Source organism: Dufourea novaeangliae, unplaced genomic scaffold, assembly GCF_001272555.1.
Source record: "Dufourea novaeangliae isolate 0120121106 unplaced genomic scaffold, ASM127255v1 scaffold64, whole genome shotgun sequence".
In the NCBI taxonomy this organism is placed as follows: Eukaryota; Metazoa; Arthropoda; class Insecta; order Hymenoptera; family Halictidae; genus Dufourea; species Dufourea novaeangliae.
Window position 1 is genome coordinate 1,269,377 of NW_015373954.1, and position 25,155 is coordinate 1,294,531.

Sequence of the window (25,155 nt, forward strand, 5' to 3'; positions counted from 1 at the left end):
TCTGTTACATCAATGACTGTTACGATTTTTACTAATTTAATGACGATATTATCTGAGAATATTTATCACCGTTGATGTCGCATCCTTTGAGAAAATGTGTTATCCACAAACAATTATAAATAAGAAACTCTTCTAGTATAGCAGGTCGTACATAGTGCTAACTGTGATATATTTTATAACTAAAGATGAAAGAGGGAAATCTGAATTCTGTTTCTATGGATTTATAAGAAGAGGAAAAATTTACTATAAATCGTACATTAATGTTTGTTGATCCCGAATTTAACAAATGGGGAATGAAAGAATAAACGATGAATGATTTCAGGCAAAAACTGAAATTAAGGTAGCCCTGATTCTTATGTAATCATCTAAGAAATTTAAGGATACTTTATAGTTATTCATATAATTACTCATTAACATAAAAAGTATTCATGAAATATATTACTGCTTTTTTTATCGTTCATATCTTTGAATATTTTCAGATTTTTTGTAAGAGTGCCACAACTCTGATGTTGTCAATAAACGAGCATGCAGGTTGGCCACCGTCTCTCTCTTAATAATCAGACTGAAATTCAGTCACGATTGCACATGGATTATTGACATATTTCCGTGGTTTTTTACTGTTCTAAGTATATTTTGGTGGTGTAAATAAAGAGTTAATTGTTCCTCGTGCGGATATACTCATACTGGTAATTATAAAAAAGGTATTATCACATAATATAATGAATTCGTGAAGTTAACCTACATAATAACCTTCTATTTTCTAATTATTCCGTGAAGTTTTAGTTATTGATTAAAAGAATGCAAATGTAAATTTTATTTTTCAGCAGTGAAAATGGTGTTGTCGTGTCGGTTTTACAAAGAAAAGTATCCAGAAGTGGAAGATGTAGTAATGGTAAATGTACGCAGTATAGCTGAAATGGGAGCATATGTACATTTACTGGAATATAATAACATCGAGGGTATGATTCTCTTATCTGAATTGTCCAGAAGACGTATCAGGTCTATTAATAAACTCATTAGGGTAGGAAAAACTGAGCCAGTTGTTGTTATTCGAGTTGACAAAGAAAAAGGTAAAAGAAAAAATGATGTAATATAAGGTTGACTTATGAATAACGTACATTTCTTGTACATTAATCTAATACATCTCCATTTATATGAGTTTTTATCACTCTTATTGGATTATTATAGCAGACTATTATTGATGACTAGCTCAATGCAGTTGTTAACCTGGAGTACCTATAAAGAAGAATTATACAGGATGTTGAATTAGAAGTGTTTGAAATTTTAAGGGCTGATTCTATATACCAAACTAAGACAAAAATAAAGAATAACGAAATTGCATTAAAGATTTTGTTTCCGAGTTAGTAGTTGAAAATGTGGGTGAAAACATCTGATCAACAGGCTAGATTCCTGTAAGAGCCTGTTGGGCAATTGATTCACGAGCTCAGTTGATGACTGTCAGTGGCGTAACTACCTAGCGTCATATGTCATGATTAAAATTTCTCACACTTGTTATTGAACACCCTGTATAAATGTATGTTTCCTCATATATTTTTATACCATGTATTAATGTAATGCAGGTTATATCGATCTTAGTAAACGTCGTGTATCAGCCGAAGATGTGGAGAAATGTACAGAGAGGTATGCAAAAGCAAAAGCTGTTAATTCAATTTTAAGACATGTCGCGGAATTGTTACATTACGACAGTGATGATCAATTGGAAGAACTATATCAAAAGACTGCATGGCATTTTGAAGAAAAGTATAAGAAGCAAAAGGCTTCTGCGTATGATTTCTTTAAACAATCAGTTCTGTAAGTACAGAAAAAGCAAAACACTCAAAGCATTATATGCATGATAATGATCATTAAAACATTATCACTTCAGGGACCCATCTATTTTAGCAGAATGTGGTCTTGATGAACATACAAAAGAAGTATTATTGAATAATATTAAACGAAAATTGACTTCTCAAGCAGTTAAAATTCGAGCAGACGTAGAAGTAGCTTGTTATGGTTACGAGGGTATTGATGCAGTGAAAGCTGCTTTAAAAACTGGCTTAGCACTTTCTACAGATGAACTTCCAATTAAAATTAATTTAATTGCACCGCCATTATACGGTACATTACTTTTTCCCTTATATGTGTTTTTAATGTCTATTTTACTGTCTATTTTAATATTAAAATCTATAATAAAATTTATGTTTTCACTTTATCTCAGTCATGACCACATCGACACCAGAGAAACAAGATGGTTTGAAAGCACTGAATGATGCTATTAATGTTATACAAACTAAAATAACATCACTTGGAGGTGTATTTAATGTTCAAATGGCTGTAAGTTGAGTTACTGAAATCTGTCAGTAGTAGATAAGTATATTCAACATATACAAATGATTATTGCAATAGAAACTTTTTAATCTGTAGCCAAAAGTCGTTACCGCAACGGATGAAGCAGAATTGGCTAAACAAATGGAACGAGCTGAACTTGAAAATGCAGAGGTTGCCGGTGATGATGACGAAGAAGAAGTAGAAGGAATGGACGGTTTTAGCGGTGGCGAAGATGCGGAAGATGATAAAAAACCTGGCAATGAGTCCCAAGAAGAAGAATAAACGCATAGAATAAATTTATAAATCCCACTTTTCATTAAGTGACAATTATTTCCAAGTCAGAACCATACTTTTGGAAGTATGCTACTGCCTTGCTGGACATTACACAGAATATTTCAAATAAACATACAAAATCCGATGTATTATAATTTATAAATAATTTTCTATTGATAAAATAAACGGATGAATAACATTCAGATTATTCATAAGAAAACAAATTTTTCATTCAAGCAATATGCTTTTTATATTGTATGTCATGTAAGAACCAAAGCCGTGTACAGACACTGAGAGGCTTGCATCCGCAACTGCCTCGTGAAGCGTATAGATGCCTCGCCGCGAGCAATCTCAGTGGGAGACACGTGTACACTTCGCGAAGCACGTCTCGCAGTGTCTGCACAAGGCTGAACAGGATCAATGTAAAACATACACATTTAACACCAGTTTTAGTATTTTTACATTTTTATTAAAACTTTACATAGTTTTATTCAAAATGTCTTATTCATTAGCGATTGTAACTTCCACTTCAACACCAGGTTCAATAGAAATGCTTGTAATTTGTTTTACAATTTCAGATGGGGAATACAAGTCAATAACTCTCTTGTGGATACGCATCTGGAAACGATCCCAGGTTTTTGAACCCTCACCACAAGGTGTTTTACGTGTAGTTATCCTCAGAATTTTTGTGGGCATACGAACTGGCCCTTTAACTTTTAGTTTCTGTTTGTTTGCCCCATTGATCAGTTCAGAACAAACTAAAATATCATATCATTAGAATAAGTCATAGAATGGTATTGAACAATATTAATTTTATTGAAAGCAATTTACCTTTCTCAAGAGCACGGACATTCCGTGAGGTAAGTGTAATCCTAATTCTGTGAATAGGAGTTACTTCCTGCCCTGGTTTTTCAGGATTGTCAGTCTTCGTACTTGCCTGAAATGTTATTTTAATTCTTAAAACACTTTACAAATAGAATTCAAAAGAAATTAAACTACATTCCGTATGAATAAATTAAAATAAACATTAGACGCGAGATTATGATTTTTCAATCGAATTTATGTAAAATCAATTAACTACGTAAGTATAGTTTTACGAGTCACCATATAAGACGCATACTGTAAATCGCACGTTTCAGAATGTATGTAACTAACCTATCAAGCTAGGATTCATTTGTAAATAATCATACAATTATAGCAAAAATGTATTTCAAAAATTTATTAGGCATATAAGTATTTTCCAAATAATTACTTACCATTGTTTATATTTTTTCCTGGTCGAGATGATCAATTTTTTAATAACAAAACTGATCAGCGCTGAACCAGACACGCACACGTTGCATGTGCCGAGCAGAAAAGGTAGGGAGAATTGCGATTTCCGGTTACTAGTAATTCAAGCATGTTCTAATGAGTTTGATACTAGGGAAATAACAACAGTTATAATGAGGTACAAATAATATATACTGTTAAATATTTTCTTAAAATACTTCTAAAAAATAGAATTTATGATTTAAATTACTCTATTTTATCAATGATATTATTTTATACACCATAGAAGTTTGTTTTCAAATATAAGGGTGTCTCAAAATAAATGTAAGTCCTTGAAAGGAGTGATTTCTGGTGTGATTTTGGGACACTCTGTATATATGCGTATTTGCTTAAAAAAAACGTATTCGTTTTGTGTCAGGAATCAACCTTTTACAAACTTTATCTGATTACTATGCTATTATTCAGAGAAGAAAGAAATACAGTGAAATCTTTTAATGTTTAAAGGTACCCTCACGAGCAAACTCGGCTCCCGTTAGGGGAAAAAGTGGCGTTAGAGAAGGGCCTCCTAAAATTTGGTTTCGGGAATTATTGAAATTTATGCCAAATTAACATTCGATTTAATATTTATTTCAGTATTTGAAATAAATTTACCAAGTGGTAGGAGGTCTTTCTCTTACGCCGTTTTTTTTGGACATGTCCCGCATTGCAACTTAAAACATCTGGTCATCTTAATTATGAAGAATAAAGAAGAGGGACTTTATTTTCGGGTTGTTTGCAAATGGGTACGGTCCAACTTCTGTGGTATTTAACGTGAATTTTCTACAGATAGTAGTCGGTTTAAAATTCCATCGAAACGAAATTACTTTCTCACCAACCCATTATTTTAATCGCCGGCATATATCGTATTAATTAGAATTCGCCATTACATTATGATCTAACTTCAAGATGCAGTATCACTGTATCATTGGCGCGTTCATGTTCTTCAACGCATTTCAACCAATAGAATAACCGTTATTGTACATCAGTATTTTCGCAGTAGCGTTGTTAACCACTTAGAGCTTGAGTGACTCCCGGTATCGCGAAATGTAGACAACTTCAAGTGATCGAATTGCGCTGTTGCGTCCTTTGACACGCTTAACCGTTTACGAAAACTGTTTCGCTCCTTTTTTGATAACATTTTGATCGTTTTACCATGCGAAATATTCACGAAAAATTCCGAATGTTACGTCGAAAGCGATATATTCGCACTTAGTAATAATTATACCGCGATAGTGTGTGAACTCCCAAAACTAAACTAGTGCCGTGTATCCACCACATATATTTGCTTTATTGATATTCCGAGTGTCACAGGCCTTGTGGTGCCTATGCATATCCTGAGGTAATACATTTTATAATGCATACCATACTTAATATTTCTCATGAACTTACATTTCAGAATGTTTTAACTGTTCAAATGCGTTAAATAATAATATTGTTTATGTCGCTTTTCTGTAGTTATGCTTGACCAATGGACATAACCTACGCGATACGTTTGACGATAATCAGTTTTAGAATACAAATAAATATATTTTAATAAGTATACGTACAAATCAGCATGTAATTCTTTACTTCATCGAACTGATTTAAGTCATATTTACATTAAAGAATTTGTATTTACTTATATCCATAACAATTTTCCCTTGCTGTTTGCACTGATGTTGAAGCTGTAATAGTGTATAGTCGTGAAAGTCACTAACCTGATGTGAATATAAACATTGACATTTAGTGTTTTGTTCAATTGATTTTAAGCTTACTTTTCAAAAGAATTTATTTTTCAATTTCTTATCATTAAACTGTGGATCTTTCTACAAAATCACCTTTTCCAAAAGTAATATACACAGGCAAAATTTGCATAAAAATGTATTTTTTCTCTTAAAGATCTGAATGCATAAATAATTGAATGAAAACATTTTGAATTGTATTTGTTGTAAATGCATAAAGTCTGTAGTCTATCTATTACAAACAATTTTCTTATTGGGTTCCTAAGTAATGATAGTTAACAACATATGTAACGTTGCAGAATTTGGACAGTGTTCTAGATTATTTTAAGGACATACAGTATCTCATACTTGGTTGAACCATTAAGTAAACACTATGTCAGAAATAGTTTACCCGCAAGGGTGTAGATCTGTCACAGAAGATCTGGGTCCAGATGAACTTATTAGGCGATTGAAGGTACATTTATAAATAAAGATACATTATTTTGTAATGCATGAAATTATAACTCAAGTGGACAGAAAGAACTTACACTAATATTTATTGAATAGACATTAGCTCACACATTACAAGCAATGGGACAAGATGAAGGAATGTATCAGCAATATATTCCACTTGCATTACATTTGGCAGAAGAATACTTTCTAATGCATCAAAGTAAAGATGTACAACTCTTAATCGCTTGCTGTATAGCCGATGTTTTGAGGGTTTATGCACCTGAAGCTCCATATAAAGATGCAGAACAGGTAAAAAGGAGAAAAAAGTTTGTTTGCTATAGTCAATTGTTTGACTGTATTGACGTTAATAGTAAATTTTTATATGAAATCTAAATACATATCTGAAGTTTATTGTTGCATTGAATGAGTCTTGAATTGTTATAGGTTAAAACAATATTCCTGTTTCTGATTAAACAATTGGCCGGTTTGAAAGATCCTAAAGATCCTGCTTTCAAAAGATACTTTTACTTATTGGAAAACTTGGCATACGTGAAATCTTTTAATATGTGCTTTGAATTAGAAGACTGTCAAGAAATCTTCTGTGCACTTTTTTCCCTTATGTTTAGGATAGTAAAGTAAGTATACTTATGAATAAAGTATGCAACACCCAAAGTAACAGCAAACACTTGATTGTTTTATAATTACAGCGATGAACATTCTGGGAAAGTGAAAAGTTTTATGTTAGACGTACTGTGTCCACTTATTACAGAGTCAGACATTGTTAGTAACGAACTTCTGGACATTATACTTATGAATATTGTAGAGCCGAACAAAACACAGAAAAAGAATGCATACTTGCTCGCAAAGGAATTAGTAATTAAATGTAGCGATACATTAGAACCTTATATTCAAGCAGTGAGTAACATGAAATTAACGTATTCCGTTTAAATATTTTCAATAAGTAAAAAAATAACAGAATAATATATCTATGTTTTTATAGTTTTTTAACCATGTACTGATTTTGGGTAAAGAGGAGAAGAGTTTACAAATCTGCAAGAAAGTATATGATTTGATTTACGAGTTAAATCACATATGTCCGAGCGTCTTATTGTCCGTCCTTCCACAATTAGAGTGTAAACTAAAATCTTCCTCCGAAAACGAAAGATTGGGGGCCGTGGCGTTACTAGCCAGAATGTTCTCTGAAAAAGGATCTCAGTTAGCTGTACAATATACGCAATTGTGGCGAGCATTTTTAGGAAGATTTAACGATATCAGTGTGGCGATTCGTATAAAATGTGTACAGTATTCGATGCATTTTTTACTGAACCATCCTGAGCTAAGGAAAGATATTACTGACACCTTAAAATTAAGGCAACACGATGCAGACGAAAGCGTCCGATACGAAGTTGTTATGGCTATAGTAACTACTGCCAGAAGAGATTTTGAAGTTGTATCAGACAGTGAGGATCTGCTTGAATTCGTTAAAGAAAGAACTTTGGATAAAAAGGTATGCTATTAAATGGAACATATTACTTAAATAATATACGAAATATTATTTTATTTATCTAATTTTTAGTTTAAAATCAGAAAAGAAGCAATGGCAGGATTGGCAATGATATATAAAAAACACTTAAATGACGCGGATGTACCACAAGCTACAAAGAAGGCTGTTACTTGGATAAAGGATAAAATATTGCATGGTTATTACATGGCAGGCATGGAAGATAGATTATTGGTAGAAAGATTATTGAACACCTGTTTAGTACCTTATCAGCTGCCAGCTGGTGAAAGAATGAAGAAATTGTATCATTTGTTAGGTACAATCGATGATCATGCATCTAAAGCTTTTGTCGAACTACAAAAACATCAACTCGCGTAAGTATACTTTGACATGGTATTTTTATGTAAATGTAAAATATAATTTCACATGTATTGTCTTCATGTCTATATTTTCTACTTTAGTGTGCGGAGGGCAGTAGTTGAATGGTTAGAAATAGTGAAGAAACCAGATGCTGTGGTTGAATTAGTGGCAAAAATTCATCAGATATCTCGCTTTTTACCAGATCCCATGAAAGTGCAAGAATTTTTACAGAAGTTCAGCGCTCACATGAGAAAAGACTCAGCATTGCTACAAGGAATGGATACGATAGTTCAACCAAATGTCTCGTGCAAGGAATGTGCGGATACAATAAGTATGGTTCTCAAAAAATTAGGTCAACCTGTCATGACGAATTTGTATTACAATACAATAAAGATGTTGCTGGAAAGAGTCAGTTCTGTAATGATCGATGAAGAAGCTATTAGGGTAGTTATACATATTTCTATATTACCATATTACCGTAGCTGATTGTCGAATACACTTACATTGGTTTTACTTCGACAGGTTTTAATTGGATATGTATTAGACTGTTTAAAAGGCGGAAATGTGATAGAAGAAGTTGGTCTAAATCCAAATAATGCAGGAGAGAAAGGTCTGAGGTTACTCGTGGTATGTTCGTAATTCTATATTTGACAAATGTGTAGAAATGTTTTCAAATTCTTAGAAATATATATTCCATCGTTCCTTTTCAGATGCTTTCATTTGTATTTGGTCCACATTTTCTTCACAATGATATTCTGATGCAACTTGTTCATCTTTTGGAGTTAGAGGATGAAATGGTAGCGTCGTTGGTTCTTTCGATTTTCACATTTTTAGGAAAATATAAACCTTTGTGTGACGTAGCCCCGGATATTATGAATCTTATGGTTCCAATTTGTAAAAATTTCGCTGAAACAGGAACATCGAAACAAGCAAAACAGGCTGTAAGGTGTTTATTCGTTAATATGACCAATATTCACGATACCATTTTCCCTGAAATTATTGAGAGAATCAAGAATACCCTTACACCAACATCAGAATATTATCGAACATCTATAGTCACGTTAGGTCATATAGCTTATAATTTACCAGAGAAATATCAAGTACAAATAAAAAATATGGTGTCTAGAAAGGTAAAGTTCAATAGTTAATTATCACGTAGAAATTGTGATTAATATAGCCTCTCGTGATTTACACTGTTTTATGCATTTGCAGATAGTCAAAGAACTATTAGTAAAGGAAAGCAGTGAACAGACTTCTGACGCCATTGAAGGAGACTGGTGCAGAGAAGATCAATTACCTGAGGAAACGCGTTGTAGATTAGAAGGATTAAAATGTATGGCACGATGGTTATTAGGATTGAAGACTGACGTACTCTCTGCACAAAAAACGTTCAGAATGCTAAATGCATTTGTAGTGAATAAAGGGGATCTTTTACAACAAGGTCGTTTAAGTAAAGCAGAAATGAGTTGGTTACGATTACAAGCGGGTTGCTCGATGTTAAAGATATGTGAGCAAAAAGGCGTTGGTGATCAATTCACGGCCGAACAGTTTTACAACCTATCTCAACTCATGGTGGTATGCTAATGATTAAAAATTGTGAAGCTATTATTAAATGTTAATGCTCCCATGTAAATTCTTCCAATTGATTCGTAGGATGAGGTTCCACAAGTAAGAGAGGCTTTCGGTAGCAAATTACACAAAGGACTTGGAAGGGGAATTCCAAACAAATGCCTGCCGCTGGATTTTATGGGCTATTATGCACTCGCCGGCAAAGAACAGGATAAAAGACTAAAGTGTGTTTTAAAAGCTTACATGCAAGCTGACATAAATAAGAGGAGGGATTATGTTAAGACGCTGTCACAGGGTCCCGTAGAACGGGCCATGGGTAAGAAACTAAATAGTAAGCCATTATATCGAAATATTGTTTGACATTATTTTTCGTTATGGTTTATAAAAAAAATCGTTGAATCGACAAATGATAATTATTCAATTAAATTTTGATTATAGGTCAATTGCCGCATATTCTACCCGATTACATGCTAGTATTCGCGGTTCCTATTCTTGCACATGATCCTGAATTCACGAGTCACTTGATGACGAGTCAATTGAAAGTCATACAACAGTGTTTATGGTTTATATTAGAACCCCTTATAACGAAAAATGAGTATTATTGCTATGGTTTTTATAAAAATCTCATAGAGCGAATGAAGAGTCACAAGGACGCTTTGAAACCAGAGGATAACACCATGAACTATGTAATTATTTTCAACGACATTTTACTATGTATTCATTCCATGTGTCACGTTACTTAGGTCACTTATTTGTTGACAGAAATTATGGGCTGTTTGCGATTTAGCTATGAATGTAATATTCACTAAGACGACAAACTTCGACATAAAAGAATTCCCAAGCGAGACACGGATTCCCACTATGTACTTCAAGCGTGCAGATGAACTCCTCGCAAACACCAGAAATTATTTGCCCTCTGAAATGCAAATTAACATGTCGAGTCCCAAAGGGAAAGGATCACTTCACAATGTACATTCTGTCAGTGATAGGCCGCAACGCAGAGCTAAGTCCAAACAACAAAAAGAAGTGGGCGTCGGGCCAAATGAAACTGATGCAAGGGTAAGATAAATATTATTCTTTACGCATAAATAAATACAAGCAATAGCGTTAAAAGTTTTTGAGTATGTATAATGTGATTTCAAGCTGCAAATTGGAGAAGTGGAATGTATTGATGCACAGGTAAAATTGTTCAAGATTTCGTGAAAAGATAAATACTTTACATTATTCGATATATACCACACGCCGATTCATAATATCATAAATATGACACGTGAAACTTATTTACAGCCAGCGGAAGCATCAGAAACTAGAATTCAATTACCTGGTTTAGAAGAAGAGGTAAATAGGTAAAATTTGAGTGTGCAATAAAGAGTCTAATACATACTAAGAATATAATTTTTTTTAGATCGACGAACCACCAGCAAAGAGGGCATTAAGAGAATCGGATAAAGTAAATAAATAATTAAGTGATTGAACTGTATCCAAGGGGACGTTAGTAATAGGGGAAAGACTTAAGGGACGTGATGATCATAAGAATTAAAGAATCTAAAAATACTTTACAAATTAGAAAACAGAATATTTTGGTTATGTACAACAATTAATAAACCTGTCGTTCGCGTATGTCTAGACAGTAAGGTGTTAAGATAATTATACATTAACGTCAAATAATTAATACGTGTAGGTTATACGACTTGAAAAAAAAAATATTTGGAGTTACAACAAATTAAAAATTTATTATTTGACACCATTTGAAGAATGTATGATACTTTTTGTAATTATGAAAGGATACGTAAATATGTTTTTCGATCAATTTCTTACTACGTTAACAAAAGCAGTGACACATTCGATGATACAAAAATATGATTCCTTCACATGATTGATTTAAACAGATTATAAATATTGTTTTAAAAATGTGTTCTAATCGAAGGTCTTTCTTCTTTATAAAATATCTGACGATTGTTATATGGTTCACTTTTGCACCATTGAATATAAACGTTTGTACTATTTTATGCCCATTTTCCTTCAGGTAAATGTAAAAAGTATATGTAACGCGAACTGTTTTCAAACAACAGAATCCATAAGTACTATTATCATACTCGACGTTCATTTTTAATTTAAAGTAATTGAAAGCAGGTTTGTTATAAAAATGTGAGCGTATGTATTAAATATGTTGTTTTTTATACGCAGAAGAGAACAACATGACGTTGTTGGATTTCTGTAAACATTGTGTTCCAGGTAAAACGGTGTGTGTCAATTGGCTTTGTAATCCAAAGTTTGTTTGTTTCTATTAATTTGATTATCATTATTATAATTATTATCGTATTGCTATTATTATTATTGATTATTATTCTATTGAGAAGATCATAGCTCTAACTATTACTGTCTCCTAAAATTATCTGTTTATATTTTAATTCTAAAATTAACTTAAATTGTGTTTGAGATTTGGTCAGCGCACGGCCACTAATTATTAATTTATTTCAAACAAGGTGACCTTATAAATACTTCAATAGTATCTATACATGTATACATATAAATATACCTTCGATGAATAGTGCGCATTAATATAAAAAAAAAAGAATTATTTGTTAAAAATTTTTGTTATGCAAAAGTAATGAGAATGCATCATCATTATAATAATCAATTTAAAAAAGAATTCATCGTATGTGACAGTTATTCTTGTATTACTGTCATTGTGTATGTATTATAAACTTTCGTATCTCACTTTAATTCAGATTTGTATCCGAAAACCTTTCTATACTTAGATTACGGTAAACGTATTGTTCCTGTGACCTGATACAACCGCTTCAATAGTTTTATACACATTTTCGATTAATTATAATATGGTCACTTTACATTTCTATCAGATATATACAAAAATTTTGGTATTAATGGAAAACCTATTGTAGAAATATTTGTCATCATGAATTTATCCTTGCTTTTTAATTTATCTATCAAAATTCGTTTTAAACTCGGTGTATTCGTATATTATATTTTTAAAACAATGTTTTTATTCATCAATATTATTAATAATAAAATTATATTAATGAAAGTTTTATTGAAGAATGTGCTTGAAAATTAGAAATGACACATTCTCTCGTGGTTGTATTAAAATTTGCGTATTAGTATGGAAATTTTACTATTAAGGTAGTCAGAAGAAGAGGTTGGATACAAATGTGAATAGAATTCAAGTAATTTAAAATGGGCCTAGGTTTTATAAAATTTTCTTTTTCAGCATTAGGATTATTAGCATTTAGCATTAAAGTGTATTAAACGTAAAGGTGAATGGAAATTGTGAATGAGGCTGTGAATGGTGATGAATGTTTGATCTTATTATCTAAACACTATAGAATTAACACATACCTATTACCTCTTCACTAAAATTACAGTACAATGCAAACTATACGATTTTCACTTTCTCTCCTATTATCATAGAATTTTTTTTTTTTTTTTTTTGGAGTATTGTTTCATAATACTTTATTAGCAATGCATTGTTACTGTCTTAAATTGATTAAATTGCATTCAACATTTCTCAGAGTGACTTATAGATTTAAACTAGTTCGCAATACGCTACCTTGTATTTTATAGTATTTTAGCAATATCTGTTTTTACTGATATTTAATTGCATAGTACTGCAATTTTCTCAAACAGGTTATAGACTATGAAGTATACATATTCTGATGAAAAAAAAAACAATTAATCAGTGCTATTCATCTGTCAATCTGTGAGACATAAGTGACGCATTGTAACGGTTCTATAATAAAACAAATTAAATAAGATGGTATGTATTTAATAAGATGTAGTTACAAACACAAAAAATCATCTTAACGTTTTCCAAAAGCTTTTCTATTATCCATTTTTCCTCTACTGAAGCTGTGTCCACCTTTCGTTTTACTTTGATTTTTTTTAGTATTTGCCCTAAAATTTACATAATTAATGCGTTTTTAACTATAATACTGGAGTACATCATATTGTTTTGTAAGTATTAAAAAGAATAGGTATACTTACTCATAACGCATTCTCTTTACAGCTTTCTTACTTATATCTGTTAAGTCGGCAGCAAATGAAGATTTCGGTCGTTTTACTGCTGCTAAAATATATTCATAATATATATAATAAAAAGAACGCCGTTGAATTGTTAAAATTAAAAATAATATTTTCCTGTAACATACCTCTTCTGTTATTCGTAGATTTGTTATCCTCTACAACTGTTCGAATCTTTTTCTGCTTATTTTTCTTTTTAGCTAATCTTGCTTGATACGCTGCAATCTTTTCTAATTCCTTGTTCGCTCTATCTTCCGCAGTTTCCTTTTTAGGTTCCTTGGACCCCTTCTTCTTCTTCTTTTCTTCGACTATATTTGAAGGCTCTTTGTTTTGCTGTTTCTTTTCTTTACTCTTCGGTCGTTTTTCGGTTAGTGCTAGTTTCTCTAAACACAATATAAAATATTCTAATAAACAATTGTTTACATACAAAGAAAGCAAACAAATTTTATAATGCCTGTTCTAATTAAGACAGCAACAATTTCTAAATACATATAGAACGATCACATTATGAAATATATTTTATAAGACAAAAGCTCTCCATATGTAAATAAAAATGATTGAATGCCTTATGTATAAAAAAAATTTGGTGTAAGATTAAACTTCTTCCTTTGGTAAAACTGTAACAATATCACGGAGAACACTACATATTTTTCAATTCGGGCCAAACCTTGTTCTTCTTTCCTCTCTTTTTGTGTCTGGAACCAACTTCTTTGTTCGTTTTTATTATCTGCATTCTTAAGTAATTTTTCGACACGATTCGCTTGATTTTCCATTTTCGCTATTTCTCTTTCGTTTCTTTCCTCTTCTAATATCTTCCTTATGTCAGGTTCAAGGGACTGTAGCCTCTTATTATATTTCTCAATTATATCAGGCGGTATTATTCGATTTTTCACTGGATTCTTTGCATTTTTAATTATTTCTTTAACTAACGAACGTTCTTGTTCACCAGCCAATGATACTGACACTCCAACCCGACCAGCTCTAGCAGTTCTCCCAACTCTGGTAAATAAATCATACGATAATTATCTTTTCTATAACACATGCATGTATACACGTAAATTACGGGTAGGTACCTATGGATATAATGTTGCATAGTAGCCGGCATAACAAAATTAATTACTGTTTTTACACCACTAATATCTAAACCTCTTGCAGCAACATCTGTAGCCAACAAAATATCTATTTCCTCGTTTTTGAATTTTCGTAAATTTTCTAAACGCTGCGGTTGCGTAAGATTGCCATGAAGTTCTCCAACCTAGAATGTAAAAACTATATCTATAATACCAAATTATCTAAAAATATTCCTATTTACATAAAAGTTACATTTCCTGTACCTTTACACCTAATAATCCCAATAGAATGTGAAGTCTGTGGGCTTGTTTCTTCGTCTGGACAAAAACCATCGCGTGGTCATGAAACGTCCTGCAAATCAGTGCAGCCAAAATAGCTTCACGATCCCCTTCCCTTTCTTTCCGTATCCTGTATTTTTAAAAAATTCATGAACTACATTCATCTGCATTACAGAATACACTTATTATGCCATTACTAACCGAATAAATTCCTGACGTAAATTAAATGCAACATCTTGATTACTATCTACAAATACTTTTACTGGTTTATCTAACGATACAGCAGCTAAGTCTTTGACTTCTTCTGTCATAGTAGCGGAAAATAATATTGTCTGTCTGCTTCTTGAACACTGTGTAACTATGTACTTCATTTGTTCAGCAAAGTATTCATCCAACATCCTTCAATGGAATTCATCAAAACAGCTTTAATTATGATACAGAGTGAACACGAATAAAGTATTTTTGTTTAATTTACCTGTCGGCTTCATCCAAAATCAGTACTTCAATGCTATCCAATGAGAAAGTAGGGGTATTCTTTAAATGATCAATTAATCTGCCAGGTGTAGCTATTACAATATCTGGATTCTTCCTCAATACAGATTCCTATTTGAACAGTAATGAGAAATTTAGTACTAAACATACATACATGTATGTTTAATACACATTATTGTTATATTTCAATTACATACTTGAACTTTTACATCTAAGCCGCCAACAGATAATCCTACTTCAACTGTAGTAAACTGAGACAGCTGTTTGGTGACTTGATATACTTGCACACCAAGTTCTCTTGTAGGTACAAGTACAAGAACTCGAGAAACAGCAGGTCCATCTAGAGGCCTATACAATAATCTTTCTAGAGTTGGAAGCATGTAAGCTGCAGTTTTACCAGTACCTGTAGCAGCACAACCACATATATCTCGTCCCATTAATGCAACTGGAATCGTAGCAGCTTGAATAGGTGTAGGATGTACAAAATGCATAGCTGTTATAGCCTATAATAAATAGATACATGCATGATTATTAAAAATAAATGTATTAAAATGTAATAGTTTAGATTTTAGAAGCAACAGAAATATACCTTCAATAGAGGTCGTGATAAATTCATTTGATAAAAAGTTGCATATGGTTCCAAGTTAGAATATTCTTCAAAGTTAATTGTTTCTTCATCACTTTCTTTAGCTACTTTTTTCTTCTTACTCTTTTTTTCTCTGGTTTTAAACACATCTATAATATATTACAGTTTATTTAAATTTAAAATTGTACAATACAATAAAAATATGATTATACCTTTTTTAAGTTCGTCTTCTGACAGAGAAATTTCATCATCCTCTCTTTTAACTTCAGATGGATCTGTGACAGAATTATCATCTTTTTTCTGAAAATAAAGGGAATACAAATAGATATGCATTGATAGACATTCGTTCAAAAAAATGAAGTACCTCAAGCAACTAAATTCATATGCAGATGAATAGAAATAATTAGTATTATATATAATACTAAATGTACTGATTAACACATTGAACATTGTTTAAATGGTTATTAGTTTTATTTTTTATTTATATAAACTGTATAAATAATATTTGGCATAAATTTTCAGATTAACTGGCTATTTGTTTATCCAGTCATGAGTCTGATCTCATGGGGAATGGTTAAGAACTCTACTGTAGCTTTATATAGTTTTTTAGAAAAAAAGCTAAATAACCAAAAATCTATTAAAGCATCTTTCTTTTCCAGTGGCAAATTACAACTGCAAGAGTAACTTAAGCAACATAATGTAACAATAATTTCATTTTAATTCTTACACAAAAGCCTATTGATAGACGTCTAAGTAAAAAAATGTTATATGTATAGTGACAATATTTGCATAATTACATAGCAGCATTGATAACCTCCACAATAATGAACAATATATTAAATTAAAACCAATAATTAATCCAACAATAGATATACACACTTCAGTCTCAGTTTCTTTTCTAATCTTCTTAATTTTGTCATCAAGTTTCGTCTTCGCTTTACGTTTAATGTACTTGCTTAAATCGTTCCATGTGTCTTTATTATACTCAGAAACGTCATTTATAAACTGAAAATTTCTATCAAAGTCCTTTTTTTCCTTTTTCTTTTGTTTCCGTGGCTGAAACTACAGGAACAACAAATTATTTACACTATTCTACACATAATAGACTTTATGCAGTAAATATTTTGTTTTTTTTCTGTTTACTGAAAATTCCAAAATGCGTATAACATTATAAGTTACAGATGTTAAAGTATCTTACATCGTCTTCTACATCAGAATTTTCAGAATAATCTGGTACTTCTTGATCATCCTCGATAGTTTTAATTAAGTCGCAATCCATCTTTCGTTACAAATCCTACACGGCCACATCAAATTCTAAAAACTATTACCACGTGCGTACGATTAGGTACGACACACACATGAACCTACTACTGATCTACTGGTGACTATATACTGATGCTATTGATAACTACGACAGATCACTGCCAATCACTACTATGACTAGTGATCCGTAATAACTACTCTGCCATAACTTATAGTTGCCATAAGTCAGGGAACATTGGTTTAGTAAAGTCAATGTTTTTAAGGTGGTGTTAATGGAATTATATAGAAATGACAATAAAATATTATTTTTTATTTATAAGTAGATTAATAATTCACTATCCCAATATTGAATGTATACCAGCGGGGTGTTCAATTTCATTCGGCGTATATCAGGTATATCAAATACTATTTTTATGTTTTCATTTAATTCTTTAAGATTAATGTGAAAAGTTGTCAATGGTGTGTAAAATATATACATATGAAAGCAGCGTGAATATAAAAAGATGTTAATTTAAATAACAAGATATATTTCTCACTGAACAAATCAGTGGTTTGAAGTTTCCAAAAAGATCGCAATCAGATATTGCGCAGCAGTAGGCGCAATATTGGCGGGAAACCTCGTTTACGTTATACTCATATACTATACCTGACTTCACATTTCAAGTGATTTCAAGCGTCGTTCAATTAATTGTGCTTGATTATTCTTTTCTTGATCACTATGGGTATTTTAGGGTTGGCAAAACTAGTAGCTGATGTAACGCCAGGTGCAATTAAGGAACGTGAACTAAAACATTATTTTGGTATGTCTTTTATCCAGATCGAATAACATAACGTAGAATTTTGACATCTCATTGCTTGAAATTTTTGAAACGTATTTTGAATATTTGTTCAGTTTATTTGTTGCAAAGTGAATATTTTAACACTTTCAAATTGTTTCTAGGTCGTAAAGTTGCTGTAGATGCATCTATGTGTTTGTATCAGTTTCTCATCGCAGTTCGGAGTGAAGGTGCACAGCTTACTACAGTGGATGGTGAAACAACAAGGCATATACTGTTTTATTACATATTTCATTCCACTTTTATTACTGTTCAAGCTATAAACTGGTGAATTAACATCTATAGTTGACAACTATTAAACCAGAGCAAGAGATGCATTTTAATAATGAATGTTCCCACAACTAAACTAGCTGCATAATTTTACCAAAGAATAATGCTTATATCCGAAAGCCTTAACAGTAATTACTGTACAATGCCAGGCAGTAAAGGCCTCAAACCTCTGATATTTTATATTACAGTTGACAAATTACAATGTTCCTTTACATATATATTTTTATATTACAGTCACTTAATGGGCACATTTTATCGAACAATACGCTTAGTAGAACAGGGAGTAAAACCTGTATATGTATTTGATGGAAAGCCTCCAAACTTAAAGGGTGGTGAATTAGCAAAACGTGCAGAAAGGCGAGATGAAGCACAGAAACTTCTGCAAGCTGCAGAAGAAGCTGGTAAGTATTACAAATTATCTTAGTCTAGTAGTTATTTCATTTTTCCAGCATTCACTGTATTATTCTCATGTTTTTGTTATATTTTTCTAGGAAATGTGGAAGATGTAGAGAAGTTTAACAGGAGATTAGTAAAAGTTACGCAAGAACATGCAGAAGAGGCTAAGCAGTTGTTGAAGTTAATGGGTATTCCTTACATTGATGTGAGTAAAAAAGGTGAAAATATAATTTTCTTTGTGTCTATACATGTAATATTTTATGCAGGCTCCTTGTGAAGCAGAAGCACAGTGTGCCGCTTTAGTCAAGGCTGGTAAAGTTTTTGCAACAGCAACAGAAGATATGGATGCTCTTACTTTTGGATGCAATATTTTACTTCGACGATTAACATTTAGTGAAGCCAGAAAAATGCCTGTACAAGAGTTTCACTTTGATAAAGTACTAGAGGGTCTCGAGTTAAATCACAATGAAGTATGTGAGCTTGATATTTTTGTTTTTAAATATTTATTGGCCTGAGCTTTATATAGTGTTCTGTTTATCAACAGTTCATTGATCTGTGCATAATGTTAGGCTGTGATTATACAAACAGCATTAAAGGAATTGGACCTAAAAGGGCCATAGAACTGATCAAGACGCATAGGTCTCTTGAAAATATTGTCGAAAATTTAGATACCAAAAAGTACTCAATTCCAGAAGATTGGAACTATAAACAAGCCAGAATACTATTCCAAGAGCCTGAAGTGACTAATCCTGAAAAAATTGATGTAAGACATTGTACACTACCTATGCTTAGTGGAGAGTACTGGAAAGTTGCCTCTGTCCAAAAAAGACATGTGACGCTAGGAAAATTATTTTCTTTAATGTAGTAGCCCTTCATTTTTCAAAATTACTTTGTTCCTTTTTAAAAAGACTTGTATATACACCAGGTAGGTATATTGTGTACGGAGCTCTAATACTTGCAATGTGTGTAAACGATATTAAATCCGATTTCTATTTGGTTTCAATTCACTTAGTTCCCTTTATATATTATATTTATAAGTATTTTTAATTTTGTCAAGTTAAAATGGTCAGATCCAGATGAAGAAGGATTAGTCGAATTTTTGTGCGGTAATAAACAATTCAACGAGGAACGGGTACGAAATGGAGCAAAAAAACTGTACAAAGCAAGAAATACTTCGACTCAAGGTAGATTGGATACATTCTTTAAGGTTCTGCCAAATCCAAATCCTCCAAAACGCAAAGTCAGTATAATTATAGCTATTCTTTAAATTGTACATGTCATTGTGTGTTTAAACTTTAATGTCCATATTGTCTAAAATAGGTGGAAGAAACAAAAGGAGCAACAAAGAAAGCTAAGAAAGGTGCGGCTGGAAGACCACGTGGACGGCCAAAGTAATTGTTTGTAATTGGTGATATTGCTTCAAGCATAAGTCTGGAATTGTGTATACTTTTCAACATTCGAAAGGTTTCGTATTATTTATATTATTCAGTATAGGAAATATTGTAAGAAATAAAAATTTCTGAACAGATAGGAGTGTTGTGACTAACTGTGAACATTTATATATATTTATATTTATTTGATAATATAGATCATACACGTTTAAATAATATCCTTTCATTTCATGTTTATATGTACATGTACCAATTAGTTTTTGCCATTTGATGTTTTGCATAACTCATTGTTACTCCTGATGTCTTGTGATGATAGTCTTATTTAATATATGCATAAGCAGATAACAATTTAAAATGATAGAAATTGTGCGATTATGTTGTTTCTGTCATACACAATCTGTTCAGTCTTGATCTTAGCACCACATGTACTTTATACTTTTGTAAAGTATGTGGAATTTATTTTCATATTGAATGGCATTTGGCAGTGCTTTGGCACTACTGTTAATATTTACATTCTTTTTTGATAGAAAATTATTGTACGTAATGTATTGGCATGAACAAATTTCTGTCCACTAAAAACATTTGGTTGTCACTGAAATGTTATTACAGTACTACCAACAGCATTGTGATCCAATACGTGATACAATGCTTGTTCGATGTTATGAGGTACATATACTCTATCGACAACAACCTGCAATTGCTCAGCATCAACTAACTCACTCAGTGCTTGTAAGTATGTCACGTTTAATTGTGAACCTTCTTTCCACTGATGTGTACTGAATCCAAACATATACTGTAATGTAAGGAAATAAGTAAGTAATGATATGTTCGGACAAATATCTTAAACGCAATATTTTTTATACCTGTACTAGTAATTTTAGTCGTACATATCCAGCGAATATGCTTCCAAATATAAAACCTAAAGAATCAGAAGTCAGTTGTTCAGGCAATGTGGATACGTAGGAACCATAAGGCTCTAATTGTTGCTTTAATATACGTTCATCGATTGGTTGACCTCCAGTGTAAAAAATAACATCATATCTACAATTTTTTTTTTTAATTAAAAATCTAACTAAAAACGTAATTTTTTCCTAGATCACTTCAACATTACACGTACTTTTTATGCAATTTTAACTCGTTTTCAAGACTCGAGCTATTTAATACTATGACTTCGTCCGCTCCTAGAGCTTTCGATAAAGGAGCAGCTTTTGATGTACATATTGTACAGACATGTCCTCCCCATAACTTAACTAATTGCGTTAAAATACAACCGACTGGTGTGTTTCCACCATATATAAGTACTCTGCATGAAAGTAATTTATGTTTAACTTCTACCTGTGATAAAATAATGGGCTTTTACAGAAAATCAATTGTACCGTTTCTCTTTCGCGTTGCCTTCTTGAATTGTAGACTTATTAATTAAGGCATCCCATGCCAAGCATCCACTATATGGAATACTGGCAGTTGCTTCGAAATTAAAAAGTTTTGGTCGTTTAACTACCTGGGTTTCTGGTACAACTATGTATTCTGTCATTGTACCAGGACCCCATGAAGGTACAGCTAAGAATACTTCATCTCCAATATCAAAATTAATAACACTCTGTCCAATACCTATCACTATTCCTGTACAATCTCTCCCTAATGTTACTGGGAGTCCTTTATACTTCTGGAAATAAATAAATAAATAAGTAGATATTAACATATACCAATAACACAGATATTAAAATAATGAAAGTGCCATACTCCAGAATTGAGTAATCTTCTATAAATTTTTGAGTATCCATAACAAATCTTTGTATCCACAACATTAAGAGAGGCAGCTTTAACTTGTATTAATAACTCATTGGATTTTTGAATCATAGGCATTTCTGCATCATCTATCATAGACACACCCTGAGTCATTTAAAAAATAAGTATTAGTTATTCCCCCCTTAATAATCCCTTTTGTACCGAATAATTAGAAAATAAAAATAATTTAATACATTATTTTTGAAAATTAATTTTAATTATATTCGATACCTCAGTACCAATGTAATGACGACATATGATAGCTCTCATATGATGCATATGATGGGCAGAATATTTCCAATTAATGCCAATATAATAACCAATTAAAGTACCTGCAGTTAAACCTGCTACACAAAATACTAACTCTCGTTTTGTTACTAAAGAAAAGAAATTATAGTTTATTACTACTATACTTTTAAAAAGATTATAATTTCAGGGTGTATTATTTTCTTTATAACTCTGGTACCTTTATCATATAAATTCATATAAAATCCTTTGATACTAAAATGTGAGCTATAATACTGAAATTGTAGTTGTTCCCAGGCCCTGTAAAACCACCTAAGTATAGGTTGTATAATGTTTGTATCCTGGATATTTTGATGACTGCTTAATTCAGAAATGAACTGGTTTCCCCGTGACAACAAATCTGTGATCCATTGTTGTCCTTGTTGTCTGATTAGCAATGTTTGAATCTTGTATAAAAAGATGTTTTTGTTAATCATTTCTTGAAGTGACAAGAAAAAAGCATTGTACATAAAAACAAAATTGCTGCAATATTCCCTCAAAACAAGTTATTTATATATATCTAATAAAATGTAATAATTCTTTTTTCTCGCATTAATGTCACTGTATTATGTAAAAAATTGCCTTTTACATACAAAGTAGCAAACATAATAGACGAAGCCGATTTCACGAAGTGTTCAATTACCTGAAGCGTCTCAAATTGATTCGACAAATGGAACTTGATCTCATCCATGGTTCTAAAAACAATTTGTTTTGACTGACAATCCCAATCTAATGAAACATTTTATACTTTTTAGTGATAACAATGCACGATTTGTACCAGTAGCCGGTCAGCTGAAAATGCAGCACAGTAATGATATAAATAAACGATTAACACACTGCGTATGACTCGAAATAGATATCAAGCTTCTGTTTTAAAGTATGACAGGTTTGGTACGACATTGGAAGCTACAAACATTAATCGGTAGTGTTTACTGTAACTGTAACATATGTAATCGTTAGCATGTTATGACCATTCAACATCCTATTAGTTCCGACTACTTCTACTCAACATTGTTTTGCGACAAATAAAACATGTTAGTTCGTGTCATGAATTTGGTAGAAATTTATTTGAGTTTCTACATGATGTAACAACAGTTGTGCAATTACTGCCACGTGGTATAATGTAGTCAAATTTCATATATCCGATACCAGAGAGCTTTCCTATAGGTTTAGTTAGCCTAGGTTTAATTAATACAGGGTAATTCCACCATACCATAGACATACAATATAATAGACTGCGGGGGTCTCTAGGCCCCAACCAGGGCGCCACAAACTTGTAGGTTTTTCCGTCATCGTGGATTCAGAAAAGTGTCGGAAAAATTTGGGAATTTATGGGACATTTAGTGGCGACCTCAAATTGTCCCTCAGGACTTAATGCATGGACTCAATAGTGTAGAACCCCTGAATTAGTAAAATTAGTTATGCCTGTATTACCGTAGCCTCTTATGAGGCGGCAACCCTACTTGTAACAGATTTCGATTATATTTACACCGCTGAACGGGCATCATTTTTCCTCGTCACGCATTAAATTCGAAGTTTGAACAATGTAGAATAATACTCTCTAACGGCTGGGAACCAGTAATTACAAGAACATTGTTAAAATCACATTTGTTTGCAACGGTTGACACTGTATTTCGTAATGCGTACCCCGTTTAGTTCATTTTGGACAATTCTTACAACGTTATACGGATTGCTTTCGTCTAAGTAAAGCACTCGATTTGTAGCCGAAAGAACGTAGATTAATCCCCTGTCATTGAAAATAACAATAAACGACCACAACACTGTTAAAATCGCATTTAATTGTTGAAGACCACTATTTTTTTGACCGGTGACGCCACCCGTGGCAAATCGTTGAAACTGCTGGCCTAAAATTGGCTAGCAGTTTCAGCGATTCGCCACGGGTGGCGCTACCAGTCAAAAAAATAGTGGTATTCCGCGATTAGATGCGATTTTAACAGTGTTGTGGTCGTTTATTGTTATTTTCAATGACAGGGGATTAATCTACGTTCTTTCGGCTACAAATCGACTGTTTTACTTAGACGAAAGCAATCCGTATAACGTTGTAAGAACTGTCCAAATTGAACTAAACGGGGGACGCATGACGGGATACAGTGTAAACCGTTGCAAACAATTGTGATTTTAACAATGTTCCTATAATTAGCGTCAAACTTATGAAACCTTTATGAAGCTTTGAAGACGGTACGCGAGATTTGTAACTGTAAAACTTTCTAAACATTCAAAGTACTAGACATTTTTACACTTTGTAATACAGAACGTGGTTTTATGAGATAGATTCGAAGTTTGCAGCCATTAGCTCGATATTGTCTTCAGTTTACAGTACTTCACCGAAGATAATACCGATTGCCCAGGCCTCACCACGAGGAGGTTGCTGCGAGTGGAGGCCCAAGGCAGGTAGATGGAATCACAAGTTCTACATCTTCCCACCTTTCACAATAAACCTTATAAATAACTTAAATCTTAACTATCTAATACTATCGGTACTAAAATCCCTCGGCGGATGACTTCTTTCTTGAGCCTAAACCTATAAAAAACTAAGTTCCCTCGTCGGTTGTCTTCGTTCTTCAGCTTAGAACTAATATTATCTTAATATTCTAATTAATACGAATTAATGCTAGTAATACGAAATAACAAATTTAACGCAATGTAGTCGCTAATACTCAAACGAAAGAGATAGACGGAATGGAAAAAGTTCCATCGATCATTTCGTTTACGCACCTAATATACCAAGCCAAAAATTAATTCTACGATGAACCACGTTAAACTACAGTATGAACAAGTATCGCGATGAAAGTGTTGCCAGAACCTGGTTTAAGAAAATAGGAAAGACGGGCGCAACCTCGCAAACCCGAATCCATCTCTCACTTTCCAGGCCCTTTGGGCTGGTCACCTACGTACCAGACCCGAGCACAGGTCATGACCAAGTATGGTAGTGCAAGCGAGATCCC

The 25,155-nt window shown here is 32.5% G+C and overlaps 6 protein-coding genes across 7 annotated transcripts; 3 read left to right on the top strand and 3 right to left on the bottom strand.

The window, feature by feature from the left end:
• The first annotated feature begins 594 nt into the window (after positions 1 to 594).
• LOC107186276 (eukaryotic translation initiation factor 2 subunit 1) lies at positions 595 to 2,714 on the top strand. The gene is made up of 6 exons (XM_015574109.1): positions 595 to 701; positions 825 to 1,070; positions 1,581 to 1,812; positions 1,886 to 2,118; positions 2,219 to 2,334; positions 2,425 to 2,714. Exons 2-6 carry the CDS (start codon positions 833 to 835, stop codon positions 2,608 to 2,610), a joined length of 1,005 nt encoding a protein of 334 aa, XP_015429595.1. The 5' UTR covers positions 595 to 701; positions 825 to 832; the 3' UTR covers positions 2,611 to 2,714.
• A 340-nt stretch (positions 2,715 to 3,054) lies between these two features.
• LOC107186233 (40S ribosomal protein S20) lies at positions 3,055 to 3,947 on the bottom strand. The gene is made up of 3 exons (XM_015574059.1): positions 3,857 to 3,947; positions 3,433 to 3,537; positions 3,055 to 3,359 (listed from the first exon to the last, which is right to left on the bottom strand). Exons 1-3 carry the CDS (start codon positions 3,858 to 3,860, stop codon positions 3,103 to 3,105), a joined length of 366 nt encoding a protein of 121 aa, XP_015429545.1. The 5' UTR covers positions 3,861 to 3,947; the 3' UTR covers positions 3,055 to 3,102.
• Positions 3,948 to 5,182: 1,235 nt separating this feature from the next.
• LOC107186232 (sister chromatid cohesion protein PDS5 homolog B) lies at positions 5,183 to 10,983 on the top strand. Of its 2 annotated transcripts, XM_015574058.1 has the most exons (17): positions 5,183 to 5,248; positions 5,930 to 6,084; positions 6,177 to 6,371; positions 6,507 to 6,697; positions 6,770 to 6,977; positions 7,063 to 7,569; positions 7,639 to 7,937; positions 8,025 to 8,367; positions 8,446 to 8,550; positions 8,634 to 9,053; positions 9,136 to 9,498; positions 9,577 to 9,808; positions 9,931 to 10,178; positions 10,255 to 10,551; positions 10,636 to 10,671; positions 10,780 to 10,830; positions 10,898 to 10,983. In XM_015574058.1, exons 2-17 carry the CDS (start codon positions 6,004 to 6,006, stop codon positions 10,952 to 10,954), a joined length of 3,633 nt encoding a protein of 1,210 aa, XP_015429544.1. In that variant the 5' UTR covers positions 5,183 to 5,248; positions 5,930 to 6,003; the 3' UTR covers positions 10,955 to 10,983. The 2 variants fall into 2 exon arrangements, with proteins under 2 accessions (XP_015429544.1, XP_015429542.1); XM_015574056.1 differs by lacking the exon at positions 10,636 to 10,671.
• A 2,330-nt stretch (positions 10,984 to 13,313) lies between these two features.
• Positions 13,314 to 17,378, bottom strand: LOC107186212 (probable ATP-dependent RNA helicase DDX27). The gene is made up of 13 exons (XM_015574033.1): positions 17,159 to 17,378; positions 16,840 to 17,022; positions 16,173 to 16,260; positions 15,964 to 16,109; positions 15,572 to 15,877; positions 15,358 to 15,485; positions 15,084 to 15,281; positions 14,868 to 15,012; positions 14,607 to 14,788; positions 14,201 to 14,532; positions 13,662 to 13,916; positions 13,498 to 13,579; positions 13,314 to 13,407 (listed from the first exon to the last, which is right to left on the bottom strand). Exons 1-13 carry the CDS (start codon positions 17,237 to 17,239, stop codon positions 13,314 to 13,316), a joined length of 2,220 nt encoding a protein of 739 aa, XP_015429519.1. The 5' UTR covers positions 17,240 to 17,378.
• Positions 17,379 to 17,941: 563 nt separating this feature from the next.
• Positions 17,942 to 20,171, top strand: LOC107186281 (flap endonuclease 1). Its single transcript, XM_015574113.1, has 8 exons — positions 17,942 to 18,023; positions 18,164 to 18,266; positions 18,564 to 18,730; positions 18,821 to 18,930; positions 18,992 to 19,195; positions 19,270 to 19,488; positions 19,783 to 19,965; positions 20,046 to 20,171. Exons 1-8 carry the CDS (start codon positions 17,942 to 17,944, stop codon positions 20,118 to 20,120), a joined length of 1,143 nt encoding a protein of 380 aa, XP_015429599.1. The 3' UTR covers positions 20,121 to 20,171.
• A 524-nt stretch (positions 20,172 to 20,695) lies between these two features.
• LOC107186286 (reticulon-4-interacting protein 1 homolog, mitochondrial-like) lies at positions 20,696 to 22,955 on the bottom strand. The gene is made up of 8 exons (XM_015574119.1): positions 22,833 to 22,955; positions 22,371 to 22,596; positions 22,136 to 22,281; positions 21,860 to 22,009; positions 21,493 to 21,782; positions 21,234 to 21,419; positions 20,980 to 21,157; positions 20,696 to 20,909 (listed from the first exon to the last, which is right to left on the bottom strand). Exons 1-8 carry the CDS (start codon positions 22,878 to 22,880, stop codon positions 20,706 to 20,708), a joined length of 1,428 nt encoding a protein of 475 aa, XP_015429605.1. The 5' UTR covers positions 22,881 to 22,955; the 3' UTR covers positions 20,696 to 20,705.
• Positions 22,956 to 25,155: the final 2,200 nt, after the last annotated feature.

Coding starts and splice junctions, on each gene's coding strand:
- LOC107186276 (XM_015574109.1), top strand. CDS start 833: ATGGTGTTGTCGTGTCGGTTTTACAAAGAAAAGTATCCAGAAGTGGAA. Junction 1,813..1,885: donor TTCTTTAAACAATCAGTTCT/GTAAGTACAGAA, acceptor TTATCACTTCAG/GGACCCATCTATTTTAGCAG. Junction 2,335..2,424: donor TATTTAATGTTCAAATGGCT/GTAAGTTGAGTT, acceptor TTTAATCTGTAG/CCAAAAGTCGTTACCGCAAC.
- LOC107186233 (XM_015574059.1), bottom strand. Junction 3,360..3,432: donor TGTCCGTGCTCTTGAGAAAG/GTAAATTGCTTT, acceptor ATGATATTTTAG/TTTGTTCTGAACTGATCAAT.
- LOC107186232 (XM_015574058.1), top strand. CDS start 6,004: ATGTCAGAAATAGTTTACCCGCAAGGGTGTAGATCTGTCACAGAAGAT. Junction 9,809..9,930: donor TCCCGTAGAACGGGCCATGG/GTAAGAAACTAA, acceptor TTTTGATTATAG/GTCAATTGCCGCATATTCTA. Junction 10,672..10,779: donor TGGAATGTATTGATGCACAG/GTAAAATTGTTC, acceptor ACTTATTTACAG/CCAGCGGAAGCATCAGAAAC.
- LOC107186212 (XM_015574033.1), bottom strand. CDS start 17,239: ATGGATTGCGACTTAATTAAAACTATCGAGGATGATCAAGAAGTACCA. Junction 15,878..15,963: donor TATCACGACCTCTATTGAAG/GTATATTTCTGT, acceptor TATTTATTATAG/GCTATAACAGCTATGCATTT. Junction 15,282..15,357: donor ATTTTGGATGAAGCCGACAG/GTAAATTAAACA, acceptor ATTCCATTGAAG/GATGTTGGATGAATACTTTG.
- LOC107186281 (XM_015574113.1), top strand. CDS start 17,942: ATGGGTATTTTAGGGTTGGCAAAACTAGTAGCTGATGTAACGCCAGGT. Junction 18,731..18,820: donor GCAAGCTGCAGAAGAAGCTG/GTAAGTATTACA, acceptor ATATTTTTCTAG/GAAATGTGGAAGATGTAGAG. Junction 19,489..19,782: donor CTAATCCTGAAAAAATTGAT/GTAAGACATTGT, acceptor AATTTTGTCAAG/TTAAAATGGTCAGATCCAGA.
- LOC107186286 (XM_015574119.1), bottom strand. CDS start 22,880: ATGGATGAGATCAAGTTCCATTTGTCGAATCAATTTGAGACGCTTCAG. Junction 22,597..22,832: donor ATCAATTTGAGACGCTTCAG/GTAATTGAACAC, acceptor TTTTTATACAAG/ATTCAAACATTGCTAATCAG. Junction 20,910..20,979: donor GACTAAAATTACTAGTACAG/GTATAAAAAATA, acceptor CTTACATTACAG/TATATGTTTGGATTCAGTAC.